Consider the following 24711-nt stretch of genomic DNA (forward strand, 5'->3'; position numbering starts at 1 on the left):
TGGTATTCTTTACCCTCTCCAAGCCCATTCTTACATACTCTGGACTCTGGAGCAACATCTTTAATCATTTCTTCAATCTCTCTGATCTAGAATGGATGGATGCCTTGCTCCCGCATTCATCACAACATTCCTCTTCAATATCAGCGAACCATTGATTGCTCTTGATCAGCAGTAATCGTTTAAAGAATTCTCCCTGATAATTACAGGTTGATCATTCTTCCCCTTCATTGGACTTTTCAATTCTTGCACTGCAAAGAAGCTTCGGCTTGGAGATTCAATCTCGGGACTTCCGCAACTTCCCCAATCGAAACTTGTACTTTCGTTTTTGCCATTTGTCTCTACTAGACTGGAATGTCACTCTCGATTTCTGCAAACTCACTACCTTCCCACTTCCCAAAAGCAACAACCTCAAACATCCTTCACAGCCTTCAAGTTTTTAGCTTGAATGCCTCGTGTTCCTACTTATCCGACCTTTCTTCAGACCAGCGAAACAGTAATCATTCTTTGTCATTAACAAATATTCTTGGATCCCCTCGCAGTCTAACATAACTGCCAACGGTTCTTGCCCCTGGAGTTGACATCTATCTGGTCCAAGGATCAGATACTCGTCCATTCCCGCTCTTGCATTTGCAACCTTCAAAAACCTGACATATTTTACGCGACCTCACCTTTTCCCTTTCAATCCTCACATTCCTTGCCCCATTCAACTCTGTCCATTGCCAAAGCCTGACTTCTTCCAAGTATCGACCCTCACCTCGACTCCTCACACTCTCAGCACAACTCTTATACTACCACTTCTCAAGATAGACAGACTCTTGGTCTCTCCGAGTGTTCATGGCCTCGTAGTTGTTGCTCATTATGGCGACTCCTGGGATACATGGTTACAACCCTCGAGACGAAAACGCCGCGATGACATCAAATGCAGGCCAAGTCAATACAGCTCCAACATATCGCAAACAACATGGTTTCGGCCCCGAGTGGCGAGTTGCTCTTGACGAGTTTTTCAAGTCGCAGCCAGGGTCGGTTGTACAAGAGAATTATTGGGAGCCCAGGTCAATGTCCAGCTCCATCTCGCATGAACAACTCCGTCGTTTCTTCAACGGACATGACATGCCATTTGGTAAAGACAAGTTGCTCTATCGGGAGAAATTTGCCTTGTGGGCGATCGATGAAGCCTTGAAAGAGTACCCTTCAGGAATCGTGGACCCTGCCGGAGATATCTTCCAAGGCAAATTTGTCAGCCATCATGGTGACAAGGGTAACCGACCAGCATCTGAATGGTATGAAAATACTAATTGCACGAATGGTCAAGGGGGATTTGAATACAAGGTCAGTCTGTTGTCACCCCTTCTGGAAGTATCCCTCATGGGAGCTCACACAAAGTAATGGAACAGAACTCCAACTCGACAACGAAAGAGCGTGGTGACACTGAGCCGCTACAGAGTCTATACGGCGCGGCCCAAGCACTACATTATGCGTCCCCTAACTGTTTAGGCCCCCCAGTTGGACCTGCTGCTACGTATCTGCAGATGGAGAAAGTCGGCACGCACGGTACGCAAACAAAATTACATTTTTCTTATCTCAGTCGTCGCGAAAGTCAAGACTAACCTTGAGCTAGGTCAAAGCAGTCTAAGTCTATACAACTCTCCGTTATTTCCTGAGGTCAAGTACGAAAACGATGCAAGTGCCAATCGATTCAAGGGAATGGCAACTTCAGGTCCGGCATCCGATAGATGGGCAGAGTTGTTTGCTGTCGGAACTCCTCAGGCTGAGCTGAGACGCCCAAAGCAGACCAAGGGCTTTCTAGATAGCCAAGTCACGGGTATTGTCTGGATCCTCTCCAGGCTTCTGGGTGAGCTGCCTCAGCTCAAAAGGCTCGAGAATGCCCGCGAAAGAGAAATCCGGAGGAAATTGAGAGGTCCCAAGTACGGTGGCGCAATACTCGCTGACTCCATGGGACTCGGCAAGACCTTGACGGCTATCGCCACTATCGAGCTCATGGCAAGCCACAGCCTCAATGTGGACCATGATGAGAAGACGGGAATGCGTGTGTACAGGCCTATTTTGATTCTTGTGCCCAACCTGGCTGTTGCTGGCCAATGGACAGAAGAAATCTTGCTCAACACTTCGTCCAAGTCAATTCAAAGAATTCTTGTCGCTGGGGGAGATGCGTGTCTATTCAGTCAGGATCCCCGTGTTTCCCACTTACCCATTGACTCCTTCAAGGTTTGGCCGCACAGGTACAAGGATGTCTGGGATACGGACAGCCCAACGGCAGCCAGAACCATCATCATTAGCCCAATAGATACATGGGCAAAGAGGACACTTTATACCAAGGAGGAGAGCAGCCGAGAAGACGGCGAAGACTGTGATAAAGAAGGCGATAAAGGCAGCAAGAAGGACAAGCCCAAGAAGTCATGGCATTCCATCTTAACAGCAGAAGGCCGCGGGTTCTCCATGGTCTGTGTAGACGAAGCTCACAAAGTCAAGAGTACGTCCACGAATGTGCACAAGAGCGTCTCTCTTCTTGAGCGACAGTTCACGCTGCTGATTACTGCCACCCCATGCACCAATTCCCTGGGCGATTTGCGAGGCTTGGTAGAGCTGCTCTGGAGCTCTGCATTGAAGCAGGTGAACAAAAGCGATGTGACGAGGGAGGCCCATCAAGACATCGAAACGCTTCCTCAATTGAAGGAGGCTATCCAGGGTCGTCCACTGTACGACGACATGCAACTTCTTGCAGGCTGCCCTGACTTATTATCGCCTTTGTTGCGACCATATGCCAGCGGACTGGACCCAGATATTGTTTCCACAAGGACTTTTCTGAGGTTCTTTGAATCTTTGGCAATGCTAAAGAGAGGACCCGGTTCCTTCCTTTTCGAGGATTTCGAGCAGACGAGGCGAATCCCGCTGGAGGGGTTGTACCCTGGGGTGAAGAGCAGAACCGTCAATATCGAGTTTGACCCAAGCACAGCAACTGCATACGAATCCAAGCATCTTGAGCTGCTTATCTGGTGTCTGCACAGCCTCAATTACTGGTCTTCGGAAGCAGAAGACGACATAGACAAGCCAAGTGAGGACTCTGAAGACTGTCCTCGTACTGGCCAGGTACACCGCAAATGGCAAATCGCTTGCTCATCCATGGACGTCTTCAAACTTGAGACCCTGTTTGATGCCAACGGATATGGCCCGAGGACCAAACCCGTATTACTCATGAGGAATGCGGGTGTTACATTCATTAAGCTCGCCGACTTCTTACTCGATGCTGATGAACCCGCCCCCAAGACAGCCCTGGATTACTTGAAGCTGGCAATCCGGGGATCGCCGACACTGCGCTACATTCTATACGATCTCAAGGAACATGTCTTGAGCAAACGCATTGGGAAAAAGATTAAAAAGGTTCTCATTACTGAGGATGTTCCCATGCTGGCATACTACTATGAACTGGTCTTGCAGCTCATCGGCATCAACTGCCGCGTTCTGCACTCGGAACTCAGCCCCAGCCAAAGGAAAGAACTGATTGCTGACTTTAACAACGGTGCGATGGACTCGGTACAAGTACTGATTCAGATGTACAAGGTTGGATTTGCCGGGACAAATCTGCAAAAGAACTGTTCCCGAGTCATTGTTGCCGCCCAGGCACAGAGTCTCGCTGTCCAGTGGCAAGCTGCCCACCGCGTAATCCGCGTAGGCCAGACCCAAGTGGTCGATGTCGTCCGAGTAAAAGTCCTCAATTCCTATTATGCTTTCCGTGAGAGTGAGTCTATTTGCCTTGTTGTGAACATCATGGGGACATTCATACGCTAAACATCAGTACAGGTCAGCAGGTTGCAAAGATTCTGCCAGAGCTCAGTGTCCGCGCACAGGGCACGATGAGCCACATCTTAGTTCAGCTTCTGAATAACTTCCAGTACGAAATTGATGAGCTTTGGAATATCGAAGAGGGCCAAAAGATCCTAGCCAAGGCAGAGACTGATCAGTCAGCCTTCGGAAAAAGGCCCACGAAGAAGAGAAAACTCGGCTTTCACCAGTCAAAGTCCATGTTTAGAGGAACTCACCAGTCCGATGACCATGAGGATGATTCTGATGGTGACAGTGTATCCTCCAATGACGGTCAGGGCTTGGCTTCAGCTGGACACTTAGCGCGGGCATCGAGCTGGAACAGAACAACACGCGAATTTCAGGACTTGGACTGGATGCAGACGGCCACATCCAGCCACGCGCAAGACTCAACTTCTCCGAGGACTCGTTCTACGTACTATTACGAATTCAAAAAGTTTCCAGCACCGTCGAGGGAGTTTTTCAACCATAAGGGTCACTTGAACCAGCGGCTTCTTCGCTTTCGTAAGGCCGGATATGGCGGACTAGCGCCATCGACTTGGACGATAGCAGATCTCGAAGAACCTGCTATTCTCGAGCGAGCATTAGAGATTGTTCTTCGGGTCATTTCAGGTTCCAGCCATGTCGAGCTGGTCCCATTCCCCCAGATAGATTTCTCCCGAGTCCCTGATGAGGTTCTCGTCCGAGTCATGAAGGTGATTGCTGCAATAAAGGAGGGAAAATCCAACCTTGTCAGTATCATGAACGGAGAAGTGCACTCCTCCGAAGACTCCAAAGACTCCGGAGAAGATGACTCAGCAGACGAAGAAGAAGACGAAGACGACGACGACTCGGAAGAAGAATGTAAAGAAGACTCTGATGATGCAGAAGAAAAAGAAGAAGACTCCGATAAAGTCAAAGACTTCGAGGAGGATAAAAAGCTACTCCAAGAGACTACCATCAGCTTTAAGGACGAGCAGTCACCGACTTTGGCGAAGATTCAAAAAGACGAAACCATGAATGATGAGCTGAAGGACGGTGTGTCACTGAAAGAAGACGTCTTGGTAAAGAAAGAGGACTGTTCGGCCGAGTCGCTTGGCAACTATCATGGCAGCGCAAACTTTCCGCAGGAGCCTAAGCATGAAGATGATGGAAAAGCATTGATCAAGCAAGAACCGGACATTGCGATCAAGACAGAAGTCAAAACGGAGCCCGATACTGGGTCAGTACCGAAAAGGGACTCTGCCACGCTCAACTACACTCAACAAGGCATGGGGACTCGTCTTAGCCCCTACGTTACAAGTCCTGGTACTCTTTCCTCTCCAATTGACCTGACAATCGATTTTACAATCGACCTCACGGTCGAGAGCGCGAGAGAAGCACCGAGACCGTCCAGTTTCAGTGTCCAGGCGGCCAATCAACGTGAAATCATCAAGATTGAAGATGATGATTCGTTCGAAGTCATCACTATTGACAGTGACTCGAATATTGGCCATGATGATGACGACGACATTATATTTGTTTCTGAGCGGTGGAATTGATTTCGGAGAGGTAGAGGGCCATCGAGCAAGTGTTATACGGGGGTTTTCGATTCCTGAAGCGATGGTATTGCACCTGATACATGGGTGGACAGTCCGGAAGTTACTCGTGAACATGAACGCGATTGGGTCTTACCTTTGCGGGTATCTCGTAAGAGAGTTTTGCAATGAGAATATTTTTCGCGAAATCAGTTTCCAACTATAAAGAGTTGCAGTATAGCTAACAAAATATGGTATCAATAATTACCAATTCTCTATTTTTACTGTTTGTGATATGAAACATTTTGCGTTTGCCAATTTCTGTGATACAACACTCGGGTAAACAAGCAAGGACCTGATTTTGACACTCCTTTTCCGGGCGAGTCAAGATAGATGAGTCTTTCCTGAACCCGGCATGGGAACCTCGGAGTAATTCATGATGCTTACTCATTGTATGAAGTTGGTAGTAGCCCACTCACCCATTCAATCATGACTCTGATCAGCGCATTGACACACATGAGGTTGGTGTGAGGTTAACCGAGCCCCCGGGCCGGGTACAGATTGTCGATCAGGTTTGGAATGCTCATTGCTCAATTTATGATTGGTCAAATCGTCGGAGAAACAACCATAATTGTCTGTAAAAAAGAAAACAAATGTTTGCGGAACTTGAACGTTCTATCCAGTCATATTCACATTAACAATAAATGCCTTCCTAGGTAGTAAGGACTTTCGTACGAAGTGTCAGCCGAGTGACTCTCCTTCTCATATCAGCCGCCTGAAGAAAACACAGAAACCAATGCCTCGTCATTACTCCTGGACGCCGTTATACCCAATCCCTAGTAGTCGCTTTGACTGAACAGGGAAATATTCTGTCTCAGACATGTGAAAGCAGTCGCGAAAAAGTCGGGGTTTTCTACCCTTGAGTACAAAGCTTTTACATGCCCAGACTCATCCAGCCAAACGTGCCAGCAGCTGATGCTAGAATAAGTACCGTCAAGATACCGGCGCCAGCGCGGTCTCCTTGAGTAATTGGCGTGAGGCTATTGGTGAAGGAATCGCTGTCCTGTCCAGCATTGTAGTTACCTCCACTGGTTCCTCCGGTTGTGTTGGTAACTGGTACCTTTGATTCGCCGATGAGGAGTGAAGAGATTGCGCCCAGGACGTTCATGGTCTGGCCGGCGCCAACGCTTCCATCAAAGGTGCCGCTGGCCCATCCAAAGCCGCAGGTCCTTCCATTATCACCACCAGTGCACTGCTGAATGCCTGCGGTTGCTGATGTCTTGAGGACTGGTAAGATCTTGTCGGCAGTGTACGGCGCGATCTGCGTAATTGTTGACATCCATCGGTGGACGTAACCCTTGAAACTCAGCATATCGGTTGTGCAAGTCATGTGCTCTTCGCATGCAACTTCAAAGGCAATGTCATTCGGGAAAAAGACGCGGAACGTTCCATCAATGAGGCCGTCGAGTCTTTCCTTCCATGTCTCGTTTCCATTGGTCTAACACACAAGTGTAAGTATTTCCGCCCATGGTAATGCCATAATCAAAGGAATATGACTCACGTAGTTGTACATGTATGCGGCGCCTAGGAGGTAAACACCGTTGTTGTATGAGAATTGCGCCTTGTTGATGTCGGTGCAGTTTGTTTCAATGTGAGCACCATCGTAAATGTTGTACTCGTCATCCATGAATCCGACACTGCGCACCCAGTTCCAAGTTGTCTCGGCCCAATTGGCGTAGGTTTCGTTGTTGGTATAACGAGCGAGGCGAGCCCCCAGATTGAAGAAACAGCCGTTGGCGATACTGTTCTTGTAGTTGTATCCGTTATTCGAAAAGGGAATCTGCCACCGCAATCCTCCACCGCAAGTATCGTCGTGCCGTCCCGGGTCGGCCTGGGTGTTGAAGACAGCCTGCGCCAAGGCCAGCCATTGAGGTTGATCCTTTGGAGGGTCTGGAAAGTTCTCTTCGGCAGCAAGCATGGCCGTCATTCCCCAGAAGCCTTGATCGTCATTTCCGAGGGATGCGGTGACATTGGGAGGCATGTAGTCCTGATTCGGGCCAACCTGCCACAGAAGCGCTTGCGTAACGACATCGTTGTAGGTGCTATCGCCAGTGAGATGCCAATAATCGATCATGGTGCCCCATAATGCACCACCTTCCCACCAGTAATAATCGCCTGCTGGCGGAGGTCCAGGTAAGATACCAGGCGTTTGGCCAGACTGATTGCCCTTGTAGTATGTCATGAGATCGGCTGCTAGTGTCCTTGTTGTTGCCTTGATATCATCTGTGGGTCGAAAGACGATTGTGTTAGTGGGCCAGCCAAGCCGTATTGTACAACGACAAGGAATCTGTTTGGGAAATCATCGCTTGGCAATTACGCAAGCGACCCGAGAATCGAGTACATACCATCAGAAGCAATAGAATAGGCTGCAGAGACCAGAGGTACACTGAGTAACAGCGCTGAAGCAGCGCGCGAAACGAAGGACGCCATTATTTTGGTCGGTTGTTGGCAATGTGGAAAAATGACTGACGTTGGCAAGTACAGCAAAAAGGGAAAACAAAAGTCGTGGGGACGAGAGGAGGAATGCTCAGTAACCGCCGACCATGGACAGTTGATGATGTCTCAACGAGTGTCGCAGTTGGGGTGATTTCGTTTCCGCGCCGAAACAAAAACCCAACGCTATCAGTACGAGCCAGCGACGGCGTACCAAATGACAATCTGGCAGGATCTGTTTGTTTTTGAGGTGTGGATAGTGACGATGAAAGAAAGTCTAGGGTAGGTTGAAGTGGAAGATGGGAAGAGCAAGACGCCAAGGGGGGGCTCTGGATTGGGTTTTCCTGCAAGATGGATTTGATTGTTGTACCTGTTGACGGAACGATGGGCCTAACTGGGTAACTAACAGAAGGGTGCGGCAGGCGATGCCGTATGTACATAACAGATGTGTGTGTGTGAATGGATGGCTAGCCACATGAGATGGCTGTGTAGGTACATTCAATATTCCCTCCATGTTCATTATTCGATCACTGACTTTTTGGCGCCCAACCATCGGCTTTGGCTGGCCCGGGATTGGACAGTGGCGGCCGCAAACTTGGAGAGGGCATTTGCGTTTCCCTGATTCAGGTGATGGACCACCGGACCCCCCCCTGTCTACACCAGAAATGACGACAGACGCATCACGTTGCATTACATTTATTTTGCTTGTGTTTGGGTCTCTGGGGTACATGGGAGCATCAGCAGCAGCAGCATCACGGGGTCCAGTATTGATGGTTATTAGGAATTCCTCTGAATTGGTATATCGCATATAGCACTTGCCAAGAAATGTTCCCAAGATTCAGATCTTGGATCACCAAACAAACAAGAGGCCCATCACATCATTATTCCCCTCACTACAGAATAAGGTACAGAGCCAAGCTTCCTCCCGCCATTGCTTGCGTGTTAAATCCTCTGGGGGTGGAATCACGCCAAGACGTCTGGTGCCCGGCTGGGCGGTCGTGGAGATGGGGAGATTGCCAAGGCGGCTGTTGTCAAGCATGTTCCCAATTTTTCCCCAAGCTCAGAGGGTCCGGGGGTGAAGTTGCAAGAAAAACAGCAGAAAACAGTGGACTCTGGGGGCGGTTACTTACTGATTAGACGCCAGATCACAGGGCCTTCGAGTTCCAGGCCAGTCGTTGCGCAGGGATCATTGGCCAGGGATGGGACCTCGCTAAGAATACTGGTCGGTCCACTCAAACATGCTTAAAAGAGTCAACTAGACACAAACTAGGTGCGCTGTTAAGCTTCATCTCATTTAGACTTTTGTTCGGTGGAGGCGGTGCACTTCTTAGTCGGCCCAAACGCACCTGAGCACCCGTCAAATTCGTTTTGCAAACAGCCAAACAGCATTTGGTCTTGCTCTTTTCATTAGTAGGTGTGACTGCCGCTCATTCCGTACCTACCTACCTACGGAACAAGCGACCGAGGAGACCCTGAAATCTACCTACTTATGCATGTGGTCACTCAATACGAAGGACAAAAAAAAAAAGTGAGGCCAGTTTACCCGGTCGCTAAGTTTGGCTGTCGTCGCCTGTCGTCAAAAGTATTGACAGGTGACAGCCCTGAGGAAGAGAAAACCGACTGACAAAGTGCACATACCCGACTTGTCGGACCATCCCACTCTCCTCTGCATGTCCGAGTAAGACCTATTGAATGACCAACCCCTTCCCCTGGACGATCTTCCATCTTAGCACATCGAATGAACGAAATACTGGTCAAAGCTACAACATTGCCTCACTTTCTCACTCAGTCCAAGCAGAGTCAAGAACATGGTGAGGTCGTCCATTTGATACGCATGAGAATCGCCTGCTTTTGAGGTTCCAGCTTTTAGCGCATCCGGACGCCTATGCATCACTAAACTCAACTACGACGAACCCTGGCATAAGTCCAAATCTCAATAGCATAAAGGCATCACTACCAGGGACTACACATTATCTGTGTGTGCCGCTTGGAATGATTCCATCAAGCTTACTCGTGACTTCTGTCCATGACGTCTTCTTCATCTGAACGTGAAACACCAACAACGCCTACTGCCAATCTTGGAAAGCACAGCCAGATGAAAAGCGTCGCGACCAGCTGAGCCAGGATTATGTACTGAAATGCGCCGATGCCAACATGGTCCGCAATAGCACCAAGGGCAAATGGGAGAAGTGCACCACCAATCTGGCCCGTAGACGCCACAAATGACACCGTTCCAACGTGTAAATGCGGCGGGAGCAGACGAGTAATCAAGACCACGCCTGAAGGGAACATGGGGCCCAAGAAGAAGCCGATCAGCGTGACAAGCACCGCCGATATGGCAGGCAACTCAACCATGGCAAACAGAGCCTGCAAGATGATCGTCGTCGACAAGTAGATGACCACGGCGAGTCTGACACCCAGCTTATCTGTAACGACGCCAAGAGCCAGCCTTCCCACTGCCATGCCAATATTGAAGAGCGCGGAACACATGCTGGCCAAGTATCCGGAAGCATGGCGCGCCCGGAGCATGTATACCACTATCCATCCGGTAATCGAGCCTATTACCACAATGTTAGAAAGGAACCAGACCTCGGAAGACTGCCAGTAAGACTAGATGAGGGGCGACTGACTCTCAATGCCGACATAGGCGAGAAAATAAGCAGCACATATCCAAGTTGCGCTATACCTGAAGATTGCGAACCTGTCTTGTTTGTCATGAGGTATGGCCGAATCGTTGCGATCATGCTTTTCAGCACGATACCTCTTCCCGTCCTGTGCACGGAAGGCATACGCTGATGATACCAGCATGACGACACAGAAGGCCGACTGAGTTGACGTTTGGTCAGTATCATGGATCTTTCTCGGTTGGCTGATATGAATTCCTTACCAATACATAAAACCAAGACCACCAAGGTGTCTTTCCGACAGAGATCATTGTCCCAGCAATAAGCGGCCCCAAGCTGGCACCTATCGAGTAAGAGCCGTGAAGAAACCCCTAGACAAACGTGCAAGAACCAGTATTAGACACATATCTCCGCGGACGCGAATGTAGACGCGGAATGAGTAATACGGAAGAAGGAGGAGGCTCATGGTTCAGTGGTCGTTGTGGCTCACCTGTACTGTGTTGCCATTCGCCATGGCACCAGCCCATGCGCACCAAGACCCGTCCAGAAGGCCAGTTCCGACGGCTTCAATGAGGCTGAGGAACAGCACCATTGAGTATGGCGGGTGGGCACACAAGCCGACTGCATAGATCAGTTGGCAGGCAGGGCCAATGATCGCAATGCCTAGCTGACCAAACCGCAGATGGATGAAGCTGCTCATGTAAGCCGCCAAGAAATATCCCACGGGTGAGATGAGGAATATTATAGACACATAGGTGTCACTGAGACCATAGTAACTCTCCAGCTATCATCAACCGTTAGTTTAGACATACGGGTTTGATCTAAAGCAAAAGTATGCTTACATGTGGTATCAATACCTGGCAAAGTCAGCTGATGAAGTACGTGGAGGAATTCATAACCGTCAACTTACGCCAGGGACTGATTGAATGGTGCCCATCACCATGAAGGCAAACATGGCTGCCGCGATCCGCAACACCAAGTCATGACGGCCTTCGACATGCCCACCAGGATGACCTCTGCTACCAACCAGACTGGATGCCGAAGCTGGCCTATCGCTAGTCGTCGTTGTCGTCGTCCGCGTAGGTTCGGCGCCTCCCCCGGGGAGGAGCGGATCTGTCTCCGCGGGTGCGGCTTGATGCTTGGGTCGCCGGGTAGGCGCCTGCGGGTCGGACATGCTGATTATGTATAAATCGGTTATATCATGACATGTGGCTCTCTCAGTATTGATTCAAGTCCAACTATATCCTATTGGCGTAATGTTCATGGGATAAAACGAGTGTGGGCATCTGATTAGCCGCGGAACGCAGCCCAGATAACGCCGGACAGTGTGCGATACAGTTCTGATGAGATATTGCTACTGTGGGTATACGAGACACGAACATCCTCACGATAGCAGTATAAGATGGCCCTACAAAACTAGCATTTCTTGACGGAAATGATTCAGGATAAATATTGTCTGATTCTCTCTCGACACCTTCTCAATCTCTTTCTCGTGAATTCTCTGCCAAGCTCAGCGTCATGTCACCAGTTTACCGCTCGGGTTGAACCCCACCAACGAACAGCCCCTGGTGTTTCAGCAACCTCCACTGAAGGATCAGAACAGCTGACGGAGACGCGGTCACGGCGAGAACTCATCAGATTATCACCAAAATCTCAAAGCATTATATGATCGGCTTTTAATCACCTCATAAGCATCATCTGTGAACGAGTCAAGTAAAGAAAACTTGTCGAAACAAAGTACCGGGAAATACATCGTCTACACTAAGGAGTGGCCCTGGAGAATATCCTCAAGTGCGCCGCCACCATGCCAGACTTGACCAACGACAAGATCTTTCCCACATTCTACACCCTGCCCACAACGACAGACCAAGTCGAGCAGCAGCAAGATGAACAACGGCCCAATGACGACGACGACGGCCATGATTGGTACATGGTGGCGCAGGTCAAGAACAACATGACCATTACCAAGCCCACGCTCATTGTGACGGACCGGAGCGGCATGGACTTTGCCGTCACATTCGAGGAGGACCGCGGCTGGGACTTGAAGGCTCGGGGTCTGAAAAAGGGCAACGTCATGGTGATACCCCGGGCACGCCGACTCGAAAAGGGCCCCGGTCGAAAGGATGTGCTCGTGGTGGAAAAGCAAGACTGCGAAGCGGTCAAGGTGAGTCACATCCCCCCATGTTGGAAATCATGGACATTGTCGTTGCCCTTTTCCCGAGTGCTCAAGCATGTTTACAGGCTATTCCGGGTGGTTTGGAAAGAACTATTGCATTGGCGTCCAGGCTGGACGATTCTAGTGCTGCTGGAAAGTGCGAGACGTGTGAAAAGGTTGAGGATGGGCTGTTGAAGTGTACCGGGTGCGAAAGTGTAGCATATTGTGGCAAGGTGAGTCTGAGATTACTATTAGCTCATGTCATTGTCCTTGTACTCAACCGACTAACCTCTCAACGCAGGAATGCCAAGTGGAAGGCTGGACTGAGCTGGGTCACAAGTCTGATTGTAAGATTTTCAAGAGCATAAAAAGCATATGGAATTAATTGGACTGGTACTCATTTAAGCAAAGGTGAGGTATCACATGTCAGACATATCATTTATCCAATAGACATATATACATAGGCCAAATCAATAATTTTTTTAGACATCAGGATTGGCTAGACCATGGTGCTACTGCTTGATGAATCGTCTGTCATCAAATCCCATCACTCACAGCTTTTAGGGAAGAGACAAGAACAACTCCAACATCTTCGGGTAATTAGGCGTACCGAGGCCGGTGACTGGGTCCCATCCAGCTACGGCACTGAAACCGTCGGTACCACAGCCAGGGTTGGTTCCGTTTGTGACTATTGATGAAATGTCAGATAACACGAATAAAACTGCTTGAGTTCATATAGGGTTGCCACTTACTGTCATTGAGTACTTCCGGGTGCTCGTAAAGTACAGGGTTGATGAAGCCGACTGGGCTCTTGCCAATGGCGATACGTTCGTCATTGATTCGGTTGATCTGGTAGTCCTTAGCATCAAGCATATTGCGCAAAGGGAATAGGACGGACTCACGATGGAGGCAAAAATTGGCGTGCTTGCACTCGTGCCACCACTGAGGCCGAACTCTCCGCCGACAAAGACGGCAATGTTGTCACCATTCGCCGCAACGTCGGGAATTCCTCTTCCAATGCGGTTATACACGCCTCCGGTGTTTCCTGCCAGCGCAGTAATGTTTGGCAGCGTGTAGTTGCTGGCATTCTCCACAAGACCCTCGTAGTAGGGATAGCTCGGCTCGTGGTCTTCAAAAAAGACATTCACAGCCGCCTTTTGGTAGTCGGGCACGGGAAACACGTTGCTGAAGCCGCCGCCGGACGAGTAGTTGACCCGGCCGGGATCAAATACGGCGCTCTCGGGATCAAATACAGTGTATCCCGGATACACCTTTGTGGCACCGACGTTGGTCAGCCAGGGGCAGTTGTTTGGCCACGTCGGGTTGAAAATGTTCAAGTCGGGTCCCAGGCAGCCCGTCGGTCCGTCGTCTCCGTAGGGCTCGGGGTAGTTGCTGACGCCCGAGTCGCCCGACGCAAAGACAAAGGTCACGCCCTGCAGACCGAGTTTGAGGTACTCGTTGCACTGGCGCTTCTGGTAGGAAATGGGCACGTCGGCTTCTTGGCCTCCGTATGACAGTGACAGGACATTGGGCGGCTCGAATACGCCACACTGTAGAGTTCCATTGTATCCGTCTGGACCCGGATCCGGATATGTCGGGTCCCAGTTGGGCAAGTCACCAGTCTCGTTGAAGGCGCTATATGTACAGTAAGAACCGTCAATGGCATCTAGAAGCGTGTTGAATCCCCACTGTTCAGGGTGCGTCAGCAAATTGATCCCGAATATCGTCTACAAATTTGGCTTACGGTATAAGTATCGTTCTCCCATGTTTGGTAGTGGATGTCATCCACATTGAGGACTGTGATTGTCTGGGGGTACACGATGGGATACGCAAGAAGCAAGTCCAGCATGGATTCGCCGCCAGCGAGAGAGATATTATCAGTCTGGGCCACTCCGCCATCAATCTCCTCGTCAAAAGGATGAGTGCCCTGAGGAATCCAGCTGCTAAAATTGGCAAAGAACAAGTCAAGGTCCTCTTGGTCCCAATATTGAAGCTCGGCTTCAAAAATGCCCAGAGAATTGTTTGCCACCGACGAGTTGCCAGGAGGGATATTGTACAGAGCGGCGACACAGGCTGGCGTGATTGCCACATCGCAAGTACTCAGATCGCTCGCATTGCTTGACAGTAGGCTGTGGAGGTTCTCTGACAGCTTTTGCTTGGCTGGAAGCTTGAGCCGATTTCCACGGCGGGTCCTTTGCGCGTCTCTCTTGACTTTCAAGTCGCTTACAATACCCTCGGGAGCCATGAGCTTCGTGCCTGGCGTAATGTAGTCGATGTGTTCTTGGATTTTCTGAGGCACGTGGTACTTATCGCAAGATGGAACGAGACCACCAGTGTTCCGGTCTTCGTGCTCGTAATATTCAGTTTGAAATAGTTCTTCCACCTTGGCTGCTGGCGCATCAAAGGCCAACCAGCCCTTGTTGTCAGAATGTGTCACTTCGACAATACCATGGCTGGCTAACCACTCGCGCACAGCCTGCACAGCCGTTTCACTGGGTTGAAAAGCCGCAACGACTTCATCAGATGTCCACGTTTTGCCATAATTAGGCGACTTTGGGTGAGAAATGTCCAAGAGATACTCTTCTGCACGATCGAGGTTGGACTGGGTCAATCCAATGCGCACCGGTAAACGCTTGGAAGCTGGCACTCGGTTTCGCTTCACCCATCGTGAGCCTACCCGGTGTTAATTCAACTCCAGCATCAAAGAGCTCTGCCTATCTTTCTCACTTATTCCTCGTCTCTCCTCGTGGACGGCATGGTCCCCTGGTTAACAAGTCTGGTTAGCTTGTTATCGTTCATTTCAGTATTGATCCGCCCCGGACCCACCAAAAGGAGATGCCGTAGCCAGAGCATTGAGGCAGAAAACTGCAAATTGTAAAGTCGATAGCAACTTCATCATGAGCCAAGGAGCGCGCGAAATGTTATACTGACGCCAAGAGCTTGGAAAAGCTCTCGAAGAGATCCAGGAACCAAAAGTTGCAGGCCTTGGCGCCTTATTTTAAGGGTCATGGCAAAAAACACCCCGGTGATGATCTGATTTGATCTACCCTGTTTCGTTCGTATTGCAGATCCTAGCCGGCACCTGCCCCATTAGGCATGAAACGAGCATGAGCAGCAAGGGTTATGATGACATCGTTTTTGGGTATTTCCCGGGTATTTTGGGTAGTTTGATGCGAACTTTTATTGTTTTTATGGACCTCGAGTCTCAATGAGCAGAAAACAGAATTGTGGTTTCTGTTCATCTCTCATCAAAGTTCAGAAGCGCCCGATTGAGCACATTTCTCAATTGACCATATTTGCGGCATCCATGCATGAATTACAAAGCAAATGACAGGCTATCCAAATAATCGTCACACACCGATGGGTGTCTGATATGCAACAGGTATTAGGGTTTCTCCCATTCATAACACAATACAGACCACAGTTGAAATGGTGGAAACTTGACCGATTAGACACAAAAAGAATTAGAATGCGCTGGCTTTTGCCGGCTTGCAACAAAGGTAAAAGTGCAGTTCCAGCGTCGCTTCATTAACAATAAAGGTAAGTCCCAGTCATCATAGTCATGAGCTTCCAAGTCTGGCCCCAATGTACGAAACCTTCAGGTGCTTCGGGTAGACTGACCCCCAAAGGAAGGCAAATTGTTTCTGGATCTCCAGGAATGAAGCAAAAACCACTGCTGATATAGTCTGCATTTACCAGCCCTTGAAATACAGCGCTGGGTATTCAATCGATAGTACACTTATTTTTAGAGAGACCTATTTTAGAGAGCATAAACTCCGTGGCTAGATATTATTCAGACTGGTTGGGTCACTCCTGCAGTACTTTCATTGGTGAATGGGCAACTTGACCAGTGCGCAAAAGTGGGAAACAAACCAATGTAATATTTCTCATTAGTCTCACACTCCTATAATTTGGTATATAATCCAATCCCGTAGTCGCAAAGACAGAAGCAAGGTGCTGTTCTGCAAATGAATAGCTGGGCACGTGATGGTCAGCTTGCGAGGCGACCTAGTCCGCCCAGCAGCCCCAAGGCAACTCGATGACAGCAGCAGGAACTCAAAACAAGATCTGCGTCTTCCACCTGCTGGGGGTATCATTAACCGGTGAAACCACCTAGCAGATGGGAGAGGTCCGTACTTGCTGAGATCTTGGTCGCGATGATCATCCCCCAAGGATATGAATATTTGTGGTCGTTGAACGTCCACGTCATCTCTCGTTGCTTTGATCTTCATGACGAGGCCGAAGAAATTCTCGTCCCGAAAAGATCTTATGAATCTCCCCCACAGTCCCCTCATGATTGCGTCAATGCTTTGGTCCTCCTAGACTACTACGTTCCAGTGATGTTGTACAAGAATAGAGGATGGAGGTGTAGGAAGGGGGCGAACATTATCTGGATTTGTTTATGCCCGAATTAAGGCTCGTGAGTAACGCATGATATGGTACTGGTTGAAAACCTTTGTGCAAATGAGTGTTAGATAGACCGGTGTGAGATGGAATTGAAACTGAAGCGAAATCGCAATCTAAGGCCACTTGGTCATCATGATCACCCCATGTGATGGATCTTCATTAGTGTTCAGGCAGGCATGTAGCATGATTCGAGTCATTTCACGATCATATGTGATCGTGGTCACACCGTCCGAGCGGTACTTCTTGTAGGCTGATGGTGGCACCAAGCTTTTCTTTTCCTCTTTTTTTAAGATGAAGAACCATCATCATATCAGATGAGATTGAGACCAAGGTGGCTGCTAACGTCGGGTAGGCGTTACAGTAACCGATGATCAGGTTGAAAGCCTGCCTTTACAGCCTGTGGTTCGCGTCCACGTATGCAAAAGAGGTGCATGGATGGTCTGTCCTATCGGACTGCCCGAGAAGCATGTTGTGAGACCACACGCAACAGGTGTCCTGTAACTCGTTGACAGGAAACATTTGTGCACCCAAAACTCACGATAGCTTCATCTCTGCCTTGTGTATACTATGATGGATGCATTATTCGTCAAGCTCAGATCACCTGCCCATATGCCAACGCATAATAGCCCAAGGTGCTTTTTCTCGGCATGTCGTTGAGGTCTTTGATGATGATCGGAGCATCCCTACTATGGACTGGCAGTGGTACTTATGTATATCTTAACCGATCTAATTCCAGCTGATCACTGACCGGTGAGCGAATTGCTATCGCAGTACACACAAGCCTAAACACATCGCAGTCCGCAGCCAATGTAGTGAGCGACCCCCACGACGATGAGCATCGTCAATTGGAGACGAAATTAAGCTTCTTGGCCGTGTGTTGACTTCGTGCAGACTCAAACATTGAGAATCTTGGTAACAGGCATGATCTAAAGAGTTACATGGGACATAAGACATCGAGGCACCGGTGGGAAGATTATTGCTTGACGTTTGAGTGAGAAGTGGCCGTCGGGCGATACAAAACCGCAGCCAATCGTGAGTAAATGCACATTCAAGAGGCACGTCATCATTACCGGCCAAGGGGATCATCTTGAGCAGCGTACAAATCAACAAACAGTACGTCTGGTGAAGAAAACCATTGTAATCTGGTGCCGTTGAGACTGCATTGCTTTCATCTGGCCATTATCATGAGATATCCTCTTATCTCAAGCCCAGTATAAAGCCACATCGGTCGACATTCCATTGCCGCCGAGGCAATCCGTCTCCATTCATGACGATCGTGATACGCTGGAAGGAGGTAGTGTCATACCGGCACGTGAAGCGTGGACCGGTAACCACGCAATTAGTACAGCACAGTTGGTCAGAATCCGACGTTGCAGCCGGCAAGTCTGACTCACGCCTATACTGGGCTCTTTTTGAAGCTGGGGAGGAACGACACGATAGTATGTCTGTCTTATCGGGAGCAGACCCGCAAGCTGCGCACCGAAGAGGGGGGAAAGGGGGGAACTTTCGGCGCAAGATGGTGGGTTCGGCCAACGGCATATCGAACCGCGTAATGGCGACGGGTAGATGCATCGGCGAGGATGATTCGGGTCAGCACAACTTCGATATTCAAGAGGACTTCAATCAGGCAACGGAAAATTAATGCGAGTGGGCTTGGCTTTAGCTTCATTGGTAAGACTGACTGATAAAAAGGGTGGAAAAGAAGAATGTTCCGTACCTTGTACATTCTTCCAAATATTCGCAATGCTCTTACCGTACCTGCATTTGCTAGATGTTCAGCTATGACGGGGCACAACGTCGCACACTATTACTGACCATAGAAACCGAGCCCCTGATTGCCTGACTCGATGTATCAAGATGCACGTGCCGCTTAAACGACAACATGCTCCATTCGGCGATCGATGCTTGCCCGATACTTCATTGTGTGGCTCTTGAAAGGACCAATCGTGATTGACCACGCGGAGTCGGTCACAATATTGCGAGTGTATAGTGAGCAGATGCCACACTAATCGATGGGAGACCAGCTTGGCTCTTTACACAGGTTGCTGTCGGAGCCTAAGTATTTAATCTGGGTGTATATCGCTTAATTTCCCTGTTTCATAGATCCTTACAAGAATACTGCAGCTATATTGTTTACTGATTATCACTGTATCAAAATGTCGTACAGATCGAATGAAGTTTTTGCTCCAGAGTTAGACATTGGTGTTGGCTCCGACAACTTGTTTCCAGGCGTTTGCCAAAATTGCAAGGGTGCCGCTCGACTGTACGCTGTCATTCTCTTCCCTCAATCATAACCAACTAATCTAAAATTCAGTGTACCATTCTGCACGTCATGCGGCGGAACAGGAGTTGAGTGGACGTCCATGCCTACTCATACAAGTCACATACCTCCTCCGAGAACATCTGGAAGAAGCGCCTCTTCGAAACATAAGGACCGGAAAAGTGGTGGATCTGCCTCCAAGTCAACCCGCTCCAGGAGTTGAGATCATGTTCATTGAAATGCCGGAACAACTATATTAATGAATTATTTAAATAATTGTCATTGTATTCGAGAAGATGGAGATATCATTGTTCATTATCAGTCTTATACTTTTTGCCTGGTTTTTTCTTTTGTCTTTTTCTTTTAGCAGTCTACTCAAAGTACTGGCGAGAGGCGGTGTATGAAGTCTAAGGGCATTGGATAACGCTGTATACTTTATAAGACGAGGCTCGTACATTAGTAACATTTCATTGTCCAAAAATACCATGACACTCTCCTGTGTTCTAAAACGAGTGTTATATTGGTAAGTCTCGGGATGTGTTGTGGGACGCAACAATTGCTTTAGCATCGTCATCGATCTAACATAATGGAATGGTTCTCATGACATCTCATTCTATAAGGAATACTCTGGTGAATATGAGGCTATGGTGTCTAGTATCTCCGCCAAATGGGCATTGCTACCGAGGTAGCAATCATTCTGATTTCTTGAAAGGCAATGAAGTGGCACATTCTACCCATGGACTGGTGTCATACAGGCGACAGCTGAAGACGCACTCCCGCAGGACGCGTGGTCCAGTTTCAGCAGTACTGCCTCGATTACAATAACCAATTTCCAATAGAGCGTGTGTAACTGGTCACAAAAGTTGTGAGAGAATATCACAGCTGGTGTATGAGAAGAGCAGAAACCGCTACAAACCTCGAGAAAGGCGGTCTGGCTAAGGAGCCACGAAACGGAGGCCTACAGAATCTACAATGTGGTAACTCGCCATCTTGGAAGCATACCAGGGGCGTAAGTTGGCCGATTTGCTTGTTTTTCAGACAGGGAATACAGGAGGCAAGGAAACCGCGTGAGCGTTTAACCAGTCTGCTGTGTAACCGCGGCACGAACACCTTCCAGAAACGATGGACAGGATCTCACCGAACATTATCTGCAGACGGCTCAGCTGGGTGTGCGAGTGGGAGCCCGTCAATCATTGGCCAGGAGCCCCCGGAAGTGACAGCCGCTCATGGTTTCGTATGCCCAACCTGCCGCCATCAAAATCGTGTCGTGGCATTGTCATCATCGGTACCAAAGTCTCGGTAGGAAATGGCAGCAGATGGTATAGTCTTGGAAGCGGCTGCTCTTGTGTCTCCAGCCTGTAACATCGTCAATTATTGAGTCGGCCGGCCCTTTGATACTCGCACCAGTGACGATTGATGTCATTTGAGAGAAGTATATAAACATCCTCAGGTGGTGAATTGCCATCATGGCAAAGTGAGGCAGGGAAACTCGAAAAAAAGGACAAAAACGAGATCAAAGAAAACCCGCAGCAGATCTTTTTAGACTTGTCATCATTTTTCCCGCCCAAATGACTTCGACGTACGACTACAGCTCGTCTTGTACATGCTTTGGGGGTTGGGAGCCTACAGAATGTGCTTGCCGGGGCAGCGAGATGCGAAACGGGTACACCTAAGTCATCTTTAAGGAAGAGTGCCAGCTTTCGACTAACATTTCGTAGGCCGCCATGCAGCCAATGCGGAGGTGCCAAATTCGTGTTTCGCGAGTCTCGGTGCGGGTGTCGTCGAACACCGCTTCCTCCCTCGACGCCCAGGACTGGCAACAAGAGCAGACACTCTGAATCCAAAGATAGTAAACCAGGCCACCGTTCTCGACGCAATGGACGATCTTGATCTGGGTCCGTGTATGAGCTGAGTGTAGTTTCTCGTGCTATGAGGGATCCAGATGATGTTGTACTCGGGCGCGAAAGATGCAGCGTCATGTTGCTTGCATTTGGTTCGATATTGTTGGACATGGGTTTCCTACCTGGAGATAATTCAAATCCTCGTCCTGGAAGAGAAATACCATGTATTCCATCGTCCTTTGAAATCAAATGACAACCATGCAGTTGATTATGAAATAGATATACCCATTATTTCTTCTCGGGAGCACATGCATTGCTGTTCAGAGCCTTCAAACGATATTCGTCGCAGGTGCTGCTGAACTATGGGCCAGGCTTTGTCGATCTCGGTGATTTCTACTGTAATCTTATGCCAGATTCTGCTGTTGAACTGAGTTCAGAGTAAGCAGCCCAGCCAGTAGAAGCATCTTGGCTCTCTGCAAGCAACCGATGCGGGTCGGAAAGTTTTCCGTTGAATCAGCTGCGGCAATGACGTGGCCCGGGAAGATCCCTTCTAGTTACTGTCAAAATACCAGTGATTCATCCTCGAGTGCTCAGATGCGTGCCCAGCAAACCCTCAATCTGGTTACATCTGACTAGACGTTACATAGGATGGACTCGGCCGGGTCTGGCGCCTGGAAACTCATGAGTGTAGCGTTACGTGGCTTGTGCCTTTCCCTCATTGACTGGGCTCTGCTGAGGATATTCGAGCCTGATTCTGCGCAGGGGAGTTTGATATGCAAATGAAAGGGGAACTTTTGTGAATGGGGGGAAGAAATGGTAAGCTCGTGACCATGAAAAACTATTTAGGTACCCTTGGTTGGTACCTGCAGTACGAAGTAGGTGAGTGCTATGCCACGGATGGAGTTGCCATTGCTATAGCGAGGGCTCCTTCTGTATAAAAGCATACAGTCGTTCGCAGCTGAGCTGCCGCCCCTGTTTACCTGCAAGAGTTATCGGCGATAGCGATAACAGTACCTGGACGGCAGAGCTTCCAGGGTACGAGCTAAGGTAGATTAGCTGCGACCTCATCACTTGAGCACCTCCAGCTAATGTAGCTACTGCTACTACTACCTTGATGTACCGACCTAATCAGAGAGACTGGAGCACCTGGAACAAAACCACCACCGCCCCGCCATCGATCCAAGACAATTCGGACATCCTTTCCACCTCAGGCGCCAAAGACGCGTATTGCGGTATCCCGAAACAGAATTGAATTTGATATGGCCGTTTGAGTAATCCACCATGTCTGTGATTCTCTGTACAGGTGAGCCGAATCCTTTTCCCCCCCTGCCTGGGCATTGCTAATTCGCATCGCAGCCGGTTATGATCACACGATCAGGTATGCGCCGACAGGTTGCGCGAGGGCCTCCCTCCCTCTCCGGGGTCTTGTGCTTGGAGTCCAAAGCTAATTGAATGACTGGTAACTCTTTAGGTTCTGGGAGGCTCTCTCCGGAATCTGCTCGCGTACGATCCAACACCCCGACTCGCAAGTGAACCGTCTCTGCATCTCTCCCGACAAGCGCTTTCTCGCTGCCGCCGGACACCATACCGTCAAGCTCTACGATATCAAGTCGACCAATCCCAACCCGCTGCTGACTTTCGAGGGCCACACTGGTAATATTACCGGGGTTGCATTTCATTGCGAGGGAAAGTGGATGGTGACATCATCCGAGGATGGCACCGTCAAGATCTGGGAAACTCGATCTGGTACCATTCAGCGGAGCTATAACCATGGCAGTCCGGTCAACGATGTCGTGATCCACCCCAACCAAGGCGAGATCATAAGTTGCGATCGCAGTGGCAGCGTCAGAATTTGGGATCTGGCTGAGAACAACTGCAGTCACCAGCTGATCCCCGAGGAGGATGTGAGTGTGAGCAGTGTTACTGTTGCCAGCGACGGTAGCCTACTTTGCGCTGCCAATAATGCTGTAAGTGCCATCTCTCCAGAACGACGTCTTGGGAGTCGTGCTAACAGAGTTCCCCAGGGCAACGTTTTTGTCTGGGCATTGATTCAGAATTATGAGCACACTTCATTGCTTCCCGTGACACACTTTTCAGCACACAAGGAATACATCACCCGGATTCTCCTCTCTCCTGATGTCAAGAAGCTGGCCACCTGCTCGGCCGATCATACTGCCAAGATTTGGGAGGTCATTGATGTTGACCCTACTCAGCAAGTGCCGCTGCCCATCAGCAATGGAACCTCGACCAATGGCATGCACAGCGTCTTGAATGGCGCTGCCTTCCCGGCCCCGTCACCCCTCACACCCGACGACGAACAGGACCCCAACAACCCATCGAACCAGCGCAAGCCGAAACCTTACCCTCTGGAGGCTACCCTCCAGGGGCACCAACGCTGGGTCTGGGACTGCGCCTTCTCAGCGGACTCGGCGTACTTAGTTACTGCTTGCAGCGATCATTACGCTCGTCTCTGGGAGCTTCATAGCCAACAGGTCATCCGACAGTACAACGGTCACCATCGTGGTGCAGTATGCGTTGCACTCAACGACTACTCTGAGGCGCGTTAGGACAGCGACAAAGAACGGTCTCGTGCGGCAATGCCGAATCAAATCGTTACGGTGCAGCCTGGCAGGACACCAGTGCCAGCTTTCACCGGTCTTACACAGCCAGTTCAAGACTCGGGCATCTCTGGACTGGGACAATCTTTTGTGGTTGTTTCTGGAAGCAATCTTGCTGCGGACCACACTCCATATGTTCCTATTCCTGGCTTTACCAGTGCAAGTCTGGACAGCCAAGCTGTGGCATCTTCATCAGATGAAGAAGATGAATAGTGCGATCTCCCAAACCCAAGCGTGATTATTGGGAGAGACTGACATGCAACAGATCAGGTTCATAGGCAACGATGTAGTTTCTGCCGGCTTGGAGCCAGTTATTGCATGTTATTCTGGAATTTTTGCCTGGCGTTCAAAGGGGGGGCTTTTATAGGTTGCATGTTTATTTAGTGATGCCATTATAGAGGCACAACAATACCCGAGACGATGCAAATTGCACCGTCCTGCTGCTACAAGCGATTAATGCATCCGAAATCACTGGGTATGCTTACAATTCAACAAAGTTATCACACAATCCACAACGAAACGTCTCATGAGGCCGAATGATTTTGTTTGTAATTTATTTATTTTGTAAGCTGCCTTGGGATCCTTCGAAAGGTTCAGCTGCCGGGTTAGGTTGTCGAAAGGCATGTAACTATTCCTCTCAGATGTGTCTCTCGCGAAAAGTGGCTGCCCCTCCCTCATCGTCAGGTCCATTCTGCGTGTTGGCCCGACTGATTCGAGGGCAAGTGATGTGGCTTGATGCTACGGCTCAGCAGTCTCCTCCTTCGCAGGCGCAGATGCCTCTCGAGCATATACCGATTCCACCATGGCACTTTAACCGAACGCGATCAGTTTGTGGACGCTTTGAGCGTAAAGAGTTGACCTTGTAATAAGACTTACTGCACAGCAGATCTTGGGATGATTGGCTTCACAGCGAAACCCTCTTGCAAGAATGCTCTCTCCTTTGCTATGCCCAAGGATCTCGGTTTCGGACCTCATGG

General features: G+C 49.4%; 6 protein-coding genes across 6 annotated transcripts; 3 read left to right on the forward strand and 3 right to left on the reverse strand.

The window, feature by feature from the left end:
* Positions 1-909: 909 nt before the first annotated feature.
* Positions 910-5360, forward strand: PFICI_07285 (uncharacterized protein; the record flags this gene model as incomplete). Its single annotated transcript, XM_007835866.1, has 4 exons — positions 910-1329; positions 1395-1551; positions 1619-3757; positions 3820-5360. 4 exons carry the CDS (start codon positions 910-912, stop codon positions 5358-5360), a joined length of 4257 nt encoding a protein of 1418 aa, XP_007834057.1.
* Positions 5361-6270: 910 nt separating this feature from the next.
* PFICI_07286 (uncharacterized protein) lies at positions 6271-7826 on the reverse strand (the record flags this gene model as incomplete). Its single annotated transcript, XM_007835867.1, has 3 exons — positions 6271-6834; positions 6898-7619; positions 7742-7826. The coding sequence occupies 3 exons, from the start codon at positions 7824-7826 to the stop codon at positions 6271-6273; spliced, it is 1371 nt and encodes a 456-aa protein (XP_007834058.1).
* A 2010-nt stretch (positions 7827-9836) lies between these two features.
* On the reverse strand, positions 9837-11627 carry PFICI_07287 (uncharacterized protein; the record flags this gene model as incomplete). The annotated part of the gene is made up of 6 exons (XM_007835868.1): positions 9837-10387; positions 10460-10655; positions 10717-10824; positions 10944-11237; positions 11296-11310; positions 11364-11627. The coding sequence occupies 6 exons, from the start codon at positions 11625-11627 to the stop codon at positions 9837-9839; spliced, it is 1428 nt and encodes a 475-aa protein (XP_007834059.1).
* A 630-nt stretch (positions 11628-12257) lies between these two features.
* PFICI_07288 (uncharacterized protein) lies at positions 12258-12753 on the forward strand (the record flags this gene model as incomplete). Its single annotated transcript, XM_007835869.1, has 2 exons — positions 12258-12617; positions 12739-12753. The coding sequence occupies 2 exons, from the start codon at positions 12258-12260 to the stop codon at positions 12751-12753; spliced, it is 375 nt and encodes a 124-aa protein (XP_007834060.1).
* Positions 12754-13168: 415 nt separating this feature from the next.
* PFICI_07289 (uncharacterized protein) lies at positions 13169-15504 on the reverse strand (the record flags this gene model as incomplete). Its single annotated transcript, XM_007835870.1, has 6 exons — positions 13169-13296; positions 13361-13457; positions 13511-14296; positions 14353-15281; positions 15336-15371; positions 15435-15504. The coding sequence occupies 6 exons, from the start codon at positions 15502-15504 to the stop codon at positions 13169-13171; spliced, it is 2046 nt and encodes a 681-aa protein (XP_007834061.1).
* A 6893-nt stretch (positions 15505-22397) lies between these two features.
* PFICI_07290 (Target of rapamycin complex subunit LST8) lies at positions 22398-23947 on the forward strand (the record flags this gene model as incomplete). The annotated part of the gene is made up of 5 exons (XM_007835871.1): positions 22398-22419; positions 22473-22494; positions 22588-23083; positions 23141-23644; positions 23684-23947. The coding sequence occupies 5 exons, from the start codon at positions 22398-22400 to the stop codon at positions 23945-23947; spliced, it is 1308 nt and encodes a 435-aa protein (XP_007834062.1).
* Positions 23948-24711: the final 764 nt, after the last annotated feature.

The sequence above is a fragment of the Pestalotiopsis fici genome (genome assembly GCF_000516985.1).
Source record: "Pestalotiopsis fici W106-1 unplaced genomic scaffold PFICI_Scf_4, whole genome shotgun sequence".
Classification (NCBI taxonomy): domain Eukaryota; kingdom Fungi; phylum Ascomycota; class Sordariomycetes; order Amphisphaeriales; family Sporocadaceae; genus Pestalotiopsis; species Pestalotiopsis fici.